This window comes from Heptranchias perlo, chromosome 7 (assembly GCF_035084215.1).
Source record: "Heptranchias perlo isolate sHepPer1 chromosome 7, sHepPer1.hap1, whole genome shotgun sequence".
NCBI lineage: Eukaryota > Metazoa > Chordata > Chondrichthyes > Hexanchiformes > Hexanchidae > Heptranchias > Heptranchias perlo.
Genome location: NC_090331.1, coordinates 54,359,078 through 54,378,018, shown reverse-complemented (window position 1 = coordinate 54,378,018; position 18,941 = coordinate 54,359,078). Strand labels below are relative to the sequence as shown.

Below are 18,941 nucleotides of genomic sequence, written 5' to 3'. Positions count from 1 at the left end.
AGGTAGGCACAAGAGAGCCCATGGCACTATTCGAATAGCAGGGGCGTTCTCCCCAGTGTCCTGGCCAACATTTACTCTCCAATCAACATCACAAACAGATTATCTGGTCATTATCACATTGCTGACTTGGGACCTTGCAGTGTGCAAATTGGATGCCACATTTCCTGCATTACAAGTGACTACAGCCAATGAAGTACTTTTTTGAAGTGTAAAGAGCCTTGGGATGTCCTGAGGTAGTGAAAGGCGCTCCATAAATGCAAGTCTTTTTCTTTCTTTCAGTGATTTGGGCACATAATTTAGGCTGACCCAGTGCTGCACTATCAAGAGGTGCCATCTTTTAGATAAGGCATTAAACTTCAGACCTATTTGCTCCCACAGGTGGATGTAAAATATTCTATGGCACTATTCAAAAAACAGGGAAGTTCTCCTGGTGTCTTGGCCAACATTTATCCTTCAACCAATCCCATTAAAAACAGATGATCTGGTCATTTATATTAATGCAAGATCTTGCTGTATATAAATTTGCTGCTGCATTTGCCCAATTACAACTGTGACTACACTTAAGTACTTCATTGGCTGAAGTGCATTGGGACAGCCTGAGGATGTAACAGGTACAATACAAGTTCTTTCTTTATCATTTTAAGGCAGATAGCTCGAGTATCCCACGAGAAAACGAAAACTTGGGGCAACATGCCCATGTTATCCAGAGGGACGGTATAGGAACATATGCTGATATATCCAGGGTTTAATAGCTACTTTGATTAGGTGTTAGAGAAGCAAGCAGTTGATGCTGAAACTATGCACTTTCAACTGATGAATTCACTATTCAAAGGGGGCACGGTGTTTGCCCATGCGGTGAATGTACTTACATTTCACAATGAATTATGCTGGACAGAAGTCATCCCTGTGGCCAGCTGTCCACACAGCAAGAGCTAGAAGCATACACTTGTTAGTTCACTAATGACCAATTTCTGACTATATCTTCCCAGGTGGAGAGGGTGTGCAGGGAAACTGACTCCAAGGTGAGATTCCCAGCAATGGGAGATGGGAACCAAGATAATCCTCAGGTGATGGATTCAATAATCCAATATCGGAGTCAGAGAGACCCACACTACTCCAGGGCACCACTGTTGACTGACCAGCCAACCTTCTTCATTGATGGGATCTGGAGGGGCAGAGTGGTCACTGGAACTGGATGAGGATAATGGATTTTTGGGGAAAATATTCCTGATGTAATTCAGTGGAAGGGACATCTTATATACAAATTGGTTTATATATAGTAGGGCCTTCCATCGGAAGGTGTCGGCTTTGGATCAGTAGTAGCACTCATCTGAGCCAAAACGTTGTGCGTTCAAACTCCACTCGAGACTTGAGCGCATAATTTAAGGTGACACTTCAGTGTTGAGGGAGTCAGCTCCAGATATATCTTAACTGGTAGGGCTATCCTATTGTTAGTAGCAGGAAGCTTACCAGTACTCTGTACTGTTAAGCTTTACAGTTGTAGCCACTTAAACTCCAGCATTACTTGTGGGTCCCTGAACCCTGGCTATTGCCCATCTGTCCCTCTGGACTTAGGCAAGTAAGGTCTCCACAAAGAAAGTGAATGTCCACTCCATATCAGGCAGATGCTCTGCCACAACTATGTGCCTAATCTCAGAAGGGCAACCCGTAGTGCACCAGTGTGACATTTCTATTACCCACATCAACCATCCTTTTAGCCTTGGGATGAGAGTGCCAATTTTAGTATCAATATTTTGTTATTATTATTCATTCTTGGGATGTGGGCATGGCTGGGAAGGCTGGCATTTATGCCCATCCCTAGTTGCCTTGAAGGTGGTAATGGGCCTTCTTGAACTGCCACAGTCCATATGGTGAAGGTAGGGAGCTATAGTGACTTGATACAATTGAGGGACTTGCTAGGCCACTTCAGAGGGCAGTTAAGAGTCAACCACCTTGGTGTCAGACTGGAGTCATATGTATGCCAGATCAGTTGGTCTTCCCTAAAAGACATTAATGAACCAGCTAGGTTTTTACGACAATTTCCAAGCTTTTTATTTCAAGATTTGTTCACAACCGAATTCAAAAATTCTCAAACAAACAGTCACGTTCTCTGGATTATTAATCCAAGGCTCTAGATTACTAGTCCAATAACATGACCACTACAATATTAGGGGTGGGCTTACACTGTAGGCTATGCCAACTGAGCACTAGTTGAAACTGCCCAAATGCACTGGCCTCAAACCTAGGAGCCAAAGGTGAAAGGACAGCCCAACTCACTCCAACATTTTAAACAGAGTATGTACAATTGTCACTAGACTGTTAGTTCATTTTCTTTTCAGATTGTGTCAATTCTTAAACATAAAAAATTCTTAGTATCAAGCATTTATAAAAGGTAGCTACTTTATCATAGAACTACATATTGATCCTGCAGGTCAGTAAGCTTGAACAAATTTTCAATAGAAAATCAATCACTTTTAAATGACAGTTAATTAAACTTGGCACAAAAACATAATCTCTGGTGTGCCTTTACAATATAAATTGGTAAATTTCTCAACATTTAATTATGGTAGAAAAAAGATTTAACACTATAATACTAACACTTCCAACCAAGTTAGTATCAAAAGAAAGTTAGTTTGATGCTGGAAGTGCTCCAATTCAAATTTTGGAGAAATTTACTCTTTGAACCTCATAGTATCATTAAGGGATAGATCAGTTCTACATCTAACATTTCTCACAGTACTCATTGCCTTTCTGCCCTAGTAGTTGGCATGTAATAAATCAAGCAAATAAAGTTCTTCATATGAATTGTTGCACCTTGCACCACAGATGTGGACAAAGATTTGTTTACTTGAGATATTAACTTATTGCAAGAATCATAAATGCCAATGTAATTACAACTTTAACCTCCTCTGAAGAGGAGATACAAATATTAAGTAAATACATGTTTTTTTGCCAGACTGTTATTCTTTTGATCCACAGTTGCAGAGTTAATTTTAGACTTGGCTTTGGTCTGTGTTATCCTTGTCCTCTACAGGTCAATCTTTGGATTCCCATCTTTTGTAAAGGAAAGTTATATTTATTGTAGGGCTGTTACTTCAATTACGGCCCTATATTGAGAATTTGCAAATGTTGCAAGTTTAATATCAAGCTTCTAATACAATTTAATATTCCCACAGTCTTAATAAAACCAGAATGAAAACACAAAATTCTCTCCATTTCTGCAACATTAAAATCTTAGAAGTAGAACACAGTGCTAAAAGGATCTATTGAATTTTTGTCCCCAGAGGTAAGGGAGGTCAATGCTTGGGAATGAATTTTTCCCACTTTTGCACCCAGCATCAAAATCAAGCAATCCCTGGTGAGATACAACACAGGCAAGATGCAAAGCTCTCTCCACACAGCGCCAGGGTTTAACCTCAACCTCAGAGCAGTATATCCATTGTACTGTGAATTCTCTTATTCCCCCTCCCCTTTGTCAGTTCCAACATCAGCCATCCTCATGGCCACAGGTGAGTCAAGTTAGGTCACAAACAAACAAGGAACTGGACCAAGATCATACAAAGGCTGGGCTGGAATCAAAGCCAGGTCCTAGGAGGTGAACAGCCAGCTTGCTCATCCAATTCACCTCCCTGTTTCCCTACACAGCAGATCTTAATCCAACATCACCCACTGAGAGTGGGTGGGAAAGGGAGAAAACAAAAAAAAAACCTAGATGTTTCAAAACATGAGATTTTAGAATAATTTATTTTATATGTAAATTACACTTTCCTGAAAAAAAGCAAAGTATTGCAGTGTTAACCAACTTATAGTTAGTGCTTGTCTAAGAAATGATGACAGTTTCAGGTTAAAATAATCAAAAATTTATGCTGAATAGCAATTTCAAAAAATCTATTAACAAATTTGCTTGTTAAGTTGTGCCTTTTAAGATAGTCGCTTGTTAAGATAGATAGGATCAGCTGGAGTACTGCATCAGTTTTTGCTGCAGCAGAGCTGTGTTGCTATGCTACACCTGACACAGTACAGTACTCCAGCTGATTCCTGCATTCAAGGCTACTATCTCAAAAGGCCTGGTCGGGGCAAAATCATGCTGGGCACTAGTATATTACAAAAATCAGAGACTTGCTAAAGTGTCACAGCATAACAAATAACCAACCTCAATCATAGTCTAGTCTAATTTTACTCAAGATCATGGCTAGAAATATTCAATCAGCCAATTCTAAACCTGGTTCCATGTTGGTACTTGAACCCAAGATCTGGCATTTACTAGAGAAGTGTTTTAGCCAAGTAAGCATGGCACGAATACTTAAGATAAATAAATAAGGAAATTGCTCATGAAATAACAGCAAGGCTAAAAGAGCTCACCATGATTTCAGGGCAAATGGATGAGCAAGTTCCAGTGAGCATGAATACACAGTCCAACATAGAAATCCAGAAATTGCTCTTCTATTTGCCCAGCTCGTTTGAAAGCTTCATGTTAAAGAGATCTCAATGGCTGAATGAATGGACCAGTACAAGCTTGCTGCTCTGCCTAGTTGGAAATGAATTAATCTCTCCTTAAAGTACGCCGGGCTTTTTAGGTCTAAACTAACTTTTAACGGCGTGGTAAGTATTAATGACGGTCAAACAACCTCTCTGGCACTGAAAATTAACTTTTAAAAATGTGGAGTCTCATTCCTCCTGATATTAATTGTTGTTGGGGACATTTAAAAAAATATATAAATTAAATTTTTTTAAAACGTATTCTTTGTCGCTTTTACCTCTGTCTTTTAATCTTACCCTCTCTATATTTCGCTATCTGTAACTAATCTTAGAGAATTTACTAATCCATCTGACACTTCCTGGTTTTTAGTCTATGTGGCCTGTGAAGGAGTCTCTCACTTCCTGGTTCTGACTACACTGCTTGTCAATGCTTCCAGCTGATTGTTGGGGGTGGGGGGGGGGGCGGGGGGGAGGGGGAGAAAGAGAGAGATATCCTTCTCCTCTCAGCTCTGATAAGCCCAGGAAAGACCGCTGCACATCCTGCAGGTCTCAATGAAAGCAAGTTGGCGCCCAAAAGCCTGCGAAAAGTTTGTGGGTAAGTTAGTTACTTACGAGTGGCAGGTGACGTCCGTTTGCCACTCTGCGCAATTTCCGGGCCATAGTATTTTTGAAATGATACAAACACCACGTTACATTGATGTGTAAAGTAAGATCCACGCGAGACAAGAGGGACACATGCAAGATGTGATTCCAGAAGCTCTTGGACCTGCACCTGAATTTGCAGTGCCAATTTGTGGCTATGTCACATACAACTTATACTGTAAATGTAACTGAAAATTCTATCATAACCCAAGATTTTCTAAAAATAAAAACTTAAGATTTTTTTTACTGCCAACAAAAAAATCTATTAGCATATAAAACAGCTACAATACTAATCAAACAGGGGGATTTCACAGAAAGAAGTTTTTTTTTTTAAACTATTATTAAATACAGCCAGTTGTCCAAGTCATCTCAAATAACAAGTTTTGAACTAGTTCATGAAAGTTTAAACAGCTGTTACAAATTTAGATATTCTCTCAGGCTAGTCATTTCCAAAAGCAATACCAGTATCTTACATTCAGGAGTGTTCCTGTAATGCTTAATATCTAATTGTACAATAGCATAACCCAGGGGCTTACTGAAAGGACCTCCTTGTAATCGGAACTGGATATTGTGGCTTTCACACATGCCCTCCAATCGTTCTAAAGGTGGACCGCCAAACAGTGACTGAGACAAAGCCAGATATGAATTGTTGAGCTGCTTTATCTTACAGACAGCAAATGAATGTACAGAATAACAGGTGTAATCAATGCTCACCTTCATCCCACTAACTACAATAGCCTCCTTGAGAACAGTGAATATAGTAAAAAAAACCTACACTATCCTTGTTATTGGGCTCACTTAATTTTTCCTGGTCAACCTTTCTCATTCTGACTAGCTCTGGGCAAGATTCCCTTCACGAGACTTCCTCCATCTTCAATGCCTGCAGCCTATGGCTTTTTTTTTAAAAAAATGAAAATTCACTGTGCTTTAAAATACTTCAAACATTTCTTATTCTCAAATCCATGAAGTAAAAAAATCAAAAATCTTGACAATGGTTATACCAGTCAGTTGAACTCCTGTGAATGGCTTTTCAAGTAATAGTGATGTATACGTAGTTAACATCTTGCCTCCATGTCTGTTGCAGCTAGATCAAAATCCTAAGTAACTAGAATATCAAATATCCTAACCTTACTCTTCTTGCACTCTGATGTATAGCATTGCCAATCTGTGAGATTAAGGCAACTTCTCATACAATCGACCAACAGCTACATTAACACATACACAAAGGCCTATTGAAAACCATTGTAAACAATTTTACAACACCAAGTTATAGTCCAACAAATTTATTTTAAATTCCACAAGCTTTCGGAGGCTTCCTCCTTCCTCAGGTGAACGGTATGGAAATGACATGTTAGTAATAAAAAGTTTGACTGGCTGGTTTATTGATATGCTTCAGGCAAAGCCAGAGCAACATGGCCAATTTTCCAGTATGCAGTGATAAAAGCTTTTTTTTTTAAAAAAAGCGATATAATGTGGCAACTACAGACAATAATATTCATTTTGTCACATCAGCATCAACCAACCCCAGGAAAGGCATAGCAGTTAGATGTAGAATAAAGTTCCCTTCAAGTTACATTTCATGATTGCTATCGTTTGTCACAGAAGAGTGTGGGTATGATTATACTGAAGTGTTACTTTTCAGTTAAATTTTGCTCACACAGGTTTGAAATCCACATTGTAGCTAAAATCTTAGGAGAGTAACTGCATACTGGAAAATTGGCCAAGTTGCTCTGGCTTTGTCTGAAGCATATCAAAAAACTAGCCAGTCAAGCTTTTCATTACTAACAGACAAAGCATCTAAGGAAAGTAATGATCTGAATTCTAGAAACATGTGTATTCAAGCTAAACCAGACAGGTCTGTGGAATATTGTCCATTGTTCAGCTCAATGAAAACCCATTTATACCTTCCTTTGAACCATCCAGACCCAGTGCGCGCGGATGAACCTATTAATTTTGAGAGCAGCAGGGAATCATTTCTAGGACGTTCTATCCTAGGGAAGTGGGGGGGGCAGTTGTCGGATGATTGGCAGCTCTACTGGTCAACTCCTGGACAGGGAGGGAGTCTAGAATAACTACTCTGTTGAATCATAAGTAATCTGTAAAGTAAACCAGCTTTCTGATTTTTCATTGAGCTCATCTCACCACAGCATTCATCACTTCCACCTCTTGGGAGATTGCAGAAACCCATGCAGTCGTGCACGTGAGATTACAGTTACTTCATACAACACTTTTACTGTTATAGCCCCAGAACATACTATTGCAATACTAGATAACTGGGCAAGCAAGGTAAACTCTCGATCATAAGGGACGTGGGACCTGCTTACAGGAAAGATCAGTGATGCTGAACTCAAGAAAATATCAAGAATAGACCAAAAATTTGTACACGCCATTATGGTCCAACCTCAGAAAATTACCCCTACCAAATGGGTTTCATTTTTCCATTTCCTACAACAGCCTCTATGAGACCGTCAATTTAGTATCAATTGTTGTCAAATTAGGGGTAATTTTGTGCTATGAGCTCACGCTAAGGAACTGGATTTCTACTGCCAAAGTTCATTTCATTAAGGGCCTTTACAATCAGGATATCAATGAAAACAATCAATGCATGCAGTAAGGTGCTAAAATAATTCAAAATGATACAAATTGAAGGTAATATAAACACAGTAAACTTCCAAAGTGGACAATTTATTAGAATTCTGTTGGCTGATGAGCTGTATACATTATATATTTATTGGTGTTCCACAACACTAGATGAAAAACCTCAAGAGGAATCCTTAACAAAGACACACTCCAAAGAAGCCAACCTCAAGATGAGTAGCACATCAGCCAAATGTTAAACTGGCATTCCACATCTAACTGCAGATTTGAATGGCGACATGCTGGCATCTCACTTGTGCGTGCATCAAGTCAACTACAAACAACTGGATTCCACAATACAATAAACATTTTGCAACATGCTTATGCATTTGACTGAAGCCAAGTTTTAATGACCAGCAACATATCTAGCCTCTGACATATGGGGGTAACATCAAATCCTGTCCACTCTGGAAAAATAGACGACAACACGAAGAGGCATTCGTGTGGATCCCCTTCGTTTGCAAGGGTCCTGTGGAATCTATCTCCAAAATCGACCGACTTGAACCACCTTCCCCTCCCTTCCAAAACACACAGTCAGGCATTTGTTCCCCACAAGGACTTTGTTGTAATATCTTGTGTTTTCAAGCCTTCTTCAGTCATAACAGGTTTTACCTCCAATAGTTTGCTGTTTTTCTGATCCAGGGCATGAAGATTTGGCTAATTCCTCTGTTGAGACACAAGAAGAAGGTTTGTCTTTGTTAATGACGTAATGCACATAAACTTGAGCTATATAGAAAAAACACACTTTACAGACATTTGAACCAAAGAATTCGACTGTCTTGAACTTAAACAACTAATTAAAAACCAAAGATTTTACATACACTTTAAATGATTTGCATGATACAATAATAAATACTGGGACTGCATTACACAAAAAGAAATAATTTTAATAAAAAATAAAAACTTACCACAATTGTTGAAGTAAGATGACTAGTCAGGTCCTTGTTCCACAAGCTGAAAAGCTGGGCCACCCTCAATTCAGCCCAAGTCATTTGAATTTTTATCTTTTTGGCCATGACTGGGTCTTTTGAATTTACTGTTTTACTGTTAAACTCAACTTTTTTTTTTGCTCCACCATACCTACAGTCTTCTGGTGCTCTACTAACTCCAGAAACTTCCCTAGAGGGGGGGGGGGGGGTGGTGAGAAAGAATTTACCTGAGCCGTTTCAACACATCTTCTAGTGGCCAACATTAGTGACATTGACAAAGACCCAAGAGGAAGTTGCCTTTTATTTATGTGAAATGCCACATAGCTAGACATAACCTACACGAGGGAGGGGGAAACAAAGAGGGAATTGTATATTTTTTTCAACTGCACTGTAGAAAATTATGAGGAAGTTATGCACACGATAGCTTTTTTTTAAAAACCATCTTTACAACCTGGTTGAGTTCTTGAGCACAAAGAGTAAACTTAAATAATAATGAATGTATTAAATGGATCTTTCATATTGGATGAGGTCTCTGCAAAAAATAATCCGATACTGGTTTATGAAGAAGGGCATCCATTCTACATGCAATCCAAAATAAGTTTCTCAGTGTATTGGAATCCAGTAGAGTTTGCTCACTTAGGTCATGGTCTAATGAAAGTTGACTTCAATGGCCACTGAAAAGTTTTTAATTTCACCCATCATGGATTCCTAGTACTACTGCTGCAGTCAAACTAAGATTTCCAATATTGCACCATAATTTGATAATTATGGGACTAAACTGTATGTTACAGGTACGGATGAGGCACAGTTGAAATCACTCTACGATGTTTCAATTTAAATAAAAGAAACAATCTCACATTTGAGACCATCATCCAGCCAACTAGCTACATTTGTAAGATGATCCTTCAGTTCACTTAGCCATAGAGGGCCAAACATCAGCCCATGCTGTAATAGAGAGTGTAAAACAGTCACTTTGGGAGTATCATAAAGTGAGCCTCAGCACAGACTTAAAATTCTCCCTGCCTTGGTCTTTTGAATCTAGATATACGAGAATCTTTGTCCCTCAAAGAACGACCATTAACTTCAAAAGTTGAAAGCCTTTTGAGGCCACAGTTGAGGTAACTGGGGTTTGCAGGTATTTCTTACAAGAGCTCCAGTATCTCTAAAAATAGTACACTTCCCTTATTTGGTGACATTAAAAGAGTTTCAATATAGACTTGAGATTTGTAACCAAGCATGCCTGCGCAACAAGAATCCCTGGAGAGCAGTTTCTGAAGCCAAGTCATTAGTATAAACGCACAAAGCGTAGTAAACAAGGTTGGTGAGCGACAGACGCAAATAGCCACATGGGAATATGACGACGTGGTGATAACGGAACCTGGCTCAAAAAAGGGCATGTTTGGATACAAAATATTCCTGAATACAAGGTGTTCAGAAAAGATAGGGGAGGAAAGAGTGTGGGGGGGGGGGGGGGTCGGTGGCAGTATTGATTAAGGAGAATATTGCAGTGCTGGAGAGAGAGGGTGTTCTGGAGGGGGCAAGGACAGAATCTATTTGGTTACAGTTAAGAAACAATAGAGGGGCCATTACACTACTGGGTGTATTCTATAGGCCACCAACTAGTGGAAAGGATATAGAGGAGCAAATTTGCAGGGAGATTACAGAGAGGTGCAAGAACCGCAGAGTTGTGATAATAGGGGACTTCAACTATCCTAATATAAACTTTTTTTTTTAATATTCATTCATGGGATGTGGGCGAGGCCAGCATTTAAGGGAGGCAAAACTGTAATTGAACAATGGGCGGCATTTAAGGAGGAGATCGTTCAGGTACAGTCTAGGTGCATTCCCACAAGGGGGAAGGGTAGGACAACAAAAGCCAGAGCTCCCTGGATGACAGAAGAGATAGAGATAGAGATAGAGAGTAAGATGAAGCAGAAAAAAGCAGTGTATGACAGATGTCAGGTTGATAACACAAGTGAGAACCAGGCTGAATATAGAAAGTTGAGAGGGGAAGTGAAAAAGGAAATAAAAAGGGGAAAGAGTCTGAGAATAGACTGGCAGCCAACATAAAAGGGAATCCAAAAGTCTTCTGTAGGCATATAAACAATAAACGGGTAGGACCGATTAGGCACCAAAAAGGAGATCTACGCATGGAGGCAGAGGACATGGCTGAGGTACTAAATGAGTACTTTGCATCTGCCTTTACCAAGAAGATGCTGCCAAAGTCACAGTAAAAGAAGAGGTAGTTGAGATACTGGATAGGCTAAAAATTGATAAAGAGGAGGTATTAGAAAGGCTAGCTGTACTTAAAGGAGATAAGTCACCCGGGTCCAGATGAGATGTATCCTAGGTTGCTGAAGGAAATAAGGGTGGAAATTGCAGAGGTACTGGCCATAATCTTCCAATCATTCTCAGATACGGGGGTGGTGCCGGAGGACTGGAGAATTGCAAATATGGATAAACCCAGCAACTACAGGCCAGTCAGTTTAACCTCGTTCAGAAATGATAATCCGGGACAAAGTTAATAGTCACTTGGACTAGTGTGGATTAATTAAGGAAAGCCGGCACCGATTTGTTAAAGGCAAATCGTGTTTAACTAACTTGGGAGTTTTTTGATGAGGTAACGGAGAGAGTCGATGAGGGCATGTGGTTGATGTGGTGTATATGGACTTCCAAAAGAGGTTTGATAAAGTGCCACATAAGAGGCTGGTCATCAAAGTTCAAGCCCATGGAATAAAAGGGGCAGTAGCAATATGGATACAAAATTGGCTAAGTGATAGGAAACAGAGAGTAGTGGTGAACGGCTGTTTTTCGGACTAGAGGAAGGTATACCCCGGTATACCCCAGGGGTCAGTACCAGAATCACTGCTTCTCTTGATAGATATTAATGACTTAGACCTGGGTGTACAGGGCACAATTTCAAAATATGCAGATGACACAAAACTTGGAAGTGCAGTGAACAGTGAGGAGAATAGTGATAGACTTCAAGAGGACATATTCAGGCTGGTGAAGTGGGCCGACACGTGGCAGATCAAATTTAATGCAGAGAAGTGCAAAGTGATACATCTCGGTAGTAAGAACGAGGAGAGGCAATATAAACTAAACGGTACAATTCTAAAGGGGGTGCAGGAACAGAGAGGCCTGGGGTATACGTGCAAAAATCGTTGAAGGTGACAGGGCAGGTTGAGAAAGCAGTTTAAAAAAGCATACAGGATCCTGGGCTTTATAAATAGAGGCATAAAGTACTAAAGCATGTAAGTTATGATGAAATTTTATAAAACACTGGTTCAGCCACAACTGGAGTAGTGTGTCCAGTTCTGGGCACCGCACTTTCAGAAGGTTGTAAAGGCCTGAGAGAGGGGGCAGAAGAGATTTACTAGAATGATTCCAGGGACGAAGGACTTCAGTTACGTGGATAGACTGCAGAAGCTGGGGTCGCTCTCCTTAGAGCAGAGAAGTTGTGAGGAGATTTGATAGAGGTATTCAAAATCATGAAGGGTCTAGACAGAGAAGATAGAGAGAAACTGTTCCCACTGGCGAGAGGGTCAAGAACCAGAGGACACAGATTTAAGGTGATTAGCAAAAGAACCAAAGGTGACATGAGGAAAAACCTTTTTACACAGCACTTGGTTAAGATCAGGAATGCACTGCCAGAGGGGATGGTGGAGGCAGATTCAATCGTGGTTTCAAAAGGGAACAGGATAAGTACTTCAAGGGAAAAAATTTGCAGAGCTACGGGAAAAGGACGAGGGAGTGGGACTAGTTGGATTGCTCTTGGAGAGCCAACATGGACTCGATAGGCCGAATGGCCTCCTTTCACGCTGTAACCATTCTATGCTTAATGTAAATTCAGGAGGTGGAATAGTCTGCAGGGCAATTTTGTTGGACTGAAAAGTATGAAAGATTTGTCCTATTAGTATGATTTCAGTCATTTTGTTATCCTGATGACCAATCTATATAGGACTCAAGAACGTAGCCAAATGCTCACAAGCTTTTTCCTATGGCAGGTAGCTATGACTGGTGTTCCAGTGCCTTTCCAACATTCAGCCTCGACCAAATGTAGACCCTGTGCAGTGGAATCCAATTATCTGTATTTCTACTTGAGATGTTAATGTGTGTGCAATCCTTTATAATCTTGCACTGTATTCTTCTTGAACTGCTAAAATCTTATTCATTTCAATTGCAAACAAAAGATGCAGATTTATTTGTTTAAAAAGCAGCACTGCATTTGGTGTAAACATTTTATCAATTTGGCCCATCTAACTGCAAAGTACACCTGTTTCATTCCAAAAAAATCAGTTACATCTTCCACATTTTTAAAGAGATGTTAGCTTAGTTTAGTATGGGGGGGGGGGGGGGGGGGGGAGAAAGAGACACAGCTGAAACCTGTTGATGTGCAGTACCTGTTTACTGTGGGAGGCTCTGGATGTTGTGTGTGTCTGGGATGACGACACATGTGGAAAGTTACTCGAACTCAAGATTTCAGAGTTTGAGGATCAGCTGGGGACACTCCCATCACTTACTGGATGCTGAAAGGTTCCTGGAAAGAACATTTCATAAAGTGGTGGGAAGAGGAAACAAAAAGGAAGTGCGGGGAGCTCCTGAGAATGTTGAATCCGGTATTGGGCCAGATTTTGCTGTAACAATAACGGTGAGGCTAACAATGCTCAGTTATTTACGTTGAGAGGTTGTAAGAGCTTATAGAGATACGGAGAAAATTAAACGGAAGGATGAAAATTTTAAATTAGAGATGTTGAGGGTCTGGGAGCCAATGTAGGTCAGCGAGGACAGCAATGATGGGTTAGCAGGACCTAATGCAGGATAGGATATGGGCAGCAGAGCTTTGGATGAGTTAAAGTTTACAGGACTGGAGGCTTGGATGTTGGCAAGGTGATCATTGGAGTACTCGAGTATGGATGTGACAAAGATGAGAATAAAAATTTCAGCTGGAAGAAGACTGAGGTGGGGCGAAGGCAGGCGATGTTATGGAGGTGCAAATGGTTGGTCTTTGTGATTAAAAGAATCATGAAAAACTAGTCAATCGCCAATGGTGTGGCACTCAGATAGTGAAGATGAAGTGCAATCTTCAAGTGAAACGGGATTCTAGAGCAGGCGTAATACAGACCCCATTTTGAAGTCATACATTCTGTCCTTATTTTTATATACCTCAAATTGATATAATTTTACATCAAATCAGAAAACTGATACAAATGGGAAGTGGCACAATCTATAACCTCATGGCCCAGCATATTCCTCACTCTACCATTACCAACAAGCCAGGGGGTCAACCCTGGTTCAATGAGGAGTCTAGAAGAGCATGCCAGGAGCAGCAACAGGCGTACCTAAAAATGAGGTGCCAACCTGGTGAAGCTACAACTCAGGACTACATGCATGCTAAACAGCGGAAGCAACATGCAATAGACCGAGCTAAGTGATTCCACAACCAACGGATCAGATCCTGCCACATCCAGTCGTGAACGGTGGTGGGCAATTGAACAACGAACGGGAAGAGGAGGCTCTGTAAACATCCCCATCCTTAATGATGGTGGAGTCCAGCACGTGAGTGTTTGCAACAATCTTCAGCCAGAAGTGCCGAGTGGATGATCCATCTCTGCCTCCTCCAGATATCCCCAACATCACAGAAGCCAGTCTTCAGCCAATTCGATTCACTCCACGTGATATCAAGAAATGGCTGAGTGCACTGGATACAGCAAAGGCTATGGGCCCCGACAGCATCCTGGCTGTAGTGCTGAAGACTTGTGCTCCAGAACTAGCCACGTCTCTAGCCAAACTGTTCCAATACAGCTACAACACTGGCATCTACTAGACAATGTGGAAAATTGCCCAGCTATGTTCTGTCCACAAAAAGCAGGACAAATCCAATCACCACCCCATCAGCCTACTCTCAATCATCACCAAAGTGATGAAAGGTATCAGCGACAGTGCTATCAAGCGGCACTTACTCACCAATACTCAGTTTGGGTTCCGTCAGGGCCACTCAGCTCCAGACCTCATTACAGCCTTGGTCCAAACATAGACAAAAGAGCTGAATTCCAGAGGTGAGGTGAGAGTGACTGCCCTTGACATCAAGGCAGCATTTGACCGAATGTGGCACCAAGGAGCCCTAGTAAAATTGAAGTCAATGGGAATCAGGGGGAAAACTCTCCAGTGGCTGGAGTCATACCTAGCACAAAGGAAGATGGTAGTGGTTGTTGGAGGCCAATCATCTCAGCCCCAGGACATTGCTGCAGGACTTCCTCAGGGCAGTGTCCTAGGCCTAACCATCTTCAGCTGCTTCATCAATGACCTTCCCTCCACCATGAGGTCAGAAATGGGGATGTTCACTGATGATTGCACAGCGTTCAGTTCCATTCGCAACCCCTCAAATAATGAAGCAGTCCGTGCCCGCATGCAGCAAGACCTGAACAACATCCAGGCTTGGGCTGATGTCTGGCATGAATGTTACTTGCCACTTAAGTGCCAGGCAATGACCATCTCCAACAAGAGAGAGTCTAACCACCTCCCCTTGACATTCAATGGCGAATCCCCCACCATCAACATCCTGGGGGTCACCATTGACCACAAACTTAACTGGACCAGCCACATAAATACTGTGGCGGCAAGAGCAGGTCAGAGGCTGGGTATTCTGCGGCGAGTGACTCGCCTCCTGACTCCCCAAAGCCTTTCCACCATCTACAAGGCACAAGTCAGGAGTGCGATGGAACACTCTCCAGTTGCCTGGATGAGTGCAGCTCCAACAACGCTCAAGAAGCTCGACACCATCCAGAACAAAGCAGCCCGCTTGATTAGTGCTCCATCCACCACCCTAAACATTCACTCCCTTCACCACCGGTGCACTGTGGCTGCAGTGTGTGCCATCCACAGGATGCACTGCAGCAACTCACCAAGGCTTCTTCGACAGCACCTCCCAAACCAGTGACCTCTATCACCTAGAAGGACAAGGGCAGCAGGCACATAGGAACAACATCCCCTGCACGTTCCCCTCCAAGTCACACACCATCCCAACTTGGAAATATATTGCCGTTCCTTCATCGTCGCTGGGTCAAAATCCTAGAACTCCCTTCCTAACAGCACTGTGGGAGAACCTTCACCACACGGACTGCAGCGGTTCAAGAAGGCGGCTCACCACCACCTTCTCAAGGGAATTAGGGACGGGCAATAAATGCTGGCCTTGCCAGCGACGCCCACATCCCATGAATTAAAAAAAAAGTTGGTTGGAGCGTAGGAATTTCTTTGCAGCACATGCTGAGGAGCTGGGAGACATAGAACTGAAGTGCTACAGCACTACCAGTGCAGGAAGATGTCATTATTGCATTAACAGGTTTACACAGGCAGCTTCTAGGAGTATAGGAACATAGTAAGTGAAGGCCATTCAGCCCCTCAAGCCATTCTTTTAAATCATGGCTGATCTGTACCTCAACTCCATTCACCCACATTTGATCTATATTTCGTGGTACTCTTACCTAATAAAGATCTGTCAATCTCAGTCTTGAAAATTTCAATTGATCCAACATCCAGTGTCTTTTGGGGGAGTTCAACATTTCCATTATCTTATGTGCGAAAAAGTGCTTCCCGATTTCACTGCTGAATGGCCTAGCTCTAATTTTAAGATTGCACCCCCTTGTTCTGGATTCCTCCACCAGATGAAAGATTCTCTGGCCCCGATATTACCAGGAGGTGGGATGGCAGTGTTGGGGGGGGGGGGGGGGGGGGGGGGGGGGGGGGGGGGGGGGGGGGGGGGGGGGGGGGGGGGGGTGGGGGCAAGACTGGGCACGTGGGTAACCAGCCTAGTAAAATCCGTCCGTTCCCCACGCAATCGCGGGTACATTGAAGCCACTTACTGTGGCTTCCGGGTTTCCAGTCGTCAACCTGCGCAATGGGCGGACTGTGCACCCGCATCACAGGCTGTCAGCTGGAGGACCCTATTTAAAGGGGCACTCCTCCGATGCTGCTCCTGGACCAAACAACCAACGTTATGGACTGGGGCAGACCAGGGGAACGGCTGCTCCCAGATGTACTAATGCCTCGCACCAGGTCCTACTGGAGGAGGTGGAGGTGGAGTATTTTCTACCCGGCGGGTAGGAGGAAGTAGCCTGCTTCTGCCACCAAGAAGGCCTGGCTCGAGGTGGCAGAAGAGGTCAGCAGCAGCGTCTCCCGCACCTGGATACAATGCAGGAAGCACTTCAATGACCTAACTAGGTCAGCCAAAGTGAGTACACTTACTCATTCTCCTACACTCAGTCTTCCACATCACCACTCCCACCCCACAACTCCTTCTGCACTGCCAACACTACTCTATCACATCACTCCTCACACCCACTCAAACCTCATCCCCAACTTACCTGCACTTACTCACCTCCCCAATATTCATCCCACCACTACCACTCGATCCAATCCTCGTACAATGTCATGGCTCTGTCTCATACTCACCCTCTGATGCATCTCTTTCATGGTCAGCCTCACCCAAACCAATGCATTCAGCAGTTGGCCATGTCACCATCCCTCACTCACGCCTCTCTACTTTCTCCCCTTATAGGAAAAGTGAGCCCAGAATGCACAGGAGAGGGCAAAGACCAGAGCGGGGGCCGCAACATCTGGTCATCCTCACAGACACTGAGCAGGAGGCTCTGGAACCAAGTCACACCCACGAGTGACTGTCCGTCGGGAACGCCGAGACTGCCATCCGACAAACGGCTGGTGACAGAATTTTAACATTCAGCATTCACAATTGCAAATTATGTTAACATGCCTTGCCATCTTCAGCAACTCAACATCTGTCATCATGCTTAAGATTGCCTTCTGGTCTCTGACCGGGCCTTCAGCGACTGCCATGACGGCGGAGGGCGATTCCTCAGATGACCTGCCGGCCTCTGAGGGGGCACCGTCACATCTGAGTGAGCCATCCACCAGCGCAGATACACACACCTCAAGTAGGTCCCCGTCCTCACTTAGTTGGGGTCACACATGGCAAGTCACCACACATGAGCACGAGTAGATACCGGTGGCAGGAGCAGCTGTGGAGAGTCCGCGTCGGTGGGAGCACTCTTCTCCAGGCTCTGCTCAGCTGGACGCAGATGCTGAACCTTGGGGCCCATCCATAAAGAGGAGAATGATCGACCGACAGCAGCACATTTGCAAGGTACTGGAACAAGTGCCACGCACACTCTCCACAATAGCGCAGAGAATGGAGGAGTCCAACTCCTGCATGAGTGGAATGGTGGCACAGGGACGTGAGGGCATCTCAGATAGTGTCGCGGGTAAGTGCGGGAATGTCCGCGACGGAAGGAAGGCTAGCCTCCATGAAGCTTCAAGCACGGCTCACCAATGAGTCCATTCAGGCCCTGACAACGGCCCATCGGATTCAGGGTGAGCAACATTCTGCCACCTTAAACAGGCAGGCAGATACTCTGCCACTGGCCTTACAAGGCTTCACACATGTCCTCCAAACTGTCGTCCAGCTGAGTGGTAGGAGTGGTGTGGGCCTGGCCCAGGGGAAGGAAGATGGCGAAAGGGGTTATGGAAGTGGGGACGCCACTCAAAGCGCCCCCACGTCTCATCCGTTGTGCCCCTCTCAACCAGTACCCACAATACTACCTCCTATCCAGGTGACCAAGTCTGCCCCTGCACAGGTGCAGGTGGAGCAGTTTTTGGAGGGGCTCCTCACGGGCACCGAAACCCAGAGGGCGTAGGCCCAAAGCATCTAATCGGTCAGGGCATGAAGAGCAACCTGTCACTACCTCTGCTGCAGCCACAGGGAAGGCACCACGTAGAAGTACTCGTAAGTGTAATGCGAAGGTTTTGTAAGCACAAAAGGTGTTTGACGGTTTGTCATGTTTTTTATTTATATTTGATTTTAGTTTATGGCACAGTAAATATTATTTTCTCCACTACGGCCACGTCTTGGCCATTCTTGACTGGCTTGTGTAATAAGTCCCTTTCATGAGGTTCAACATGAACACCCACACTTGATGCCACGCATTGGGTCACTCTACAGTGGGCGTATGTGTAGTTTTTTAAAAATTTGTTCATGGGATGTGGGTGTTGCTGGCGAGGCCAGCATTTATTGCCCATTCCTAATTGCCTGAGAAGGTGGTGGCGAGCTGCCTTCTTGAACCGCTGCAGTCCGTGTGGTGAAAGTTCTCCCACAGTGCTGTTAGGAAGGGAGTTCCAGGATTTTGACCCAGCGACGATGAAGGAATGACGATATATTTCCAAGTCGGAATGATGTGTGAC

The 18,941-nt window shown here is 43.4% G+C and overlaps 1 protein-coding gene across 2 annotated transcripts in view; it reads right to left on the bottom strand.

The window, feature by feature from the left end:
* The window catches only part of LOC137323728 (juxtaposed with another zinc finger protein 1-like), a 111,664-nt gene that overhangs the window by 61,583 nt on the left and 31,140 nt on the right, over positions 1 to 18,941 (bottom strand). Inside the window, exon 2 of one of the 2 annotated variants that reach the window (XM_067987589.1) lies at positions 8,371 to 8,424. The exons of the other annotated variant lie outside the window; for it this stretch is intronic. Coding sequence (XP_067843690.1) covers positions 8,371 to 8,424 — 54 coding nt within the window. The remainder of the gene's footprint in view (positions 1 to 8,370; positions 8,425 to 18,941) is intronic. 2 annotated transcript variants of the gene reach the window in all.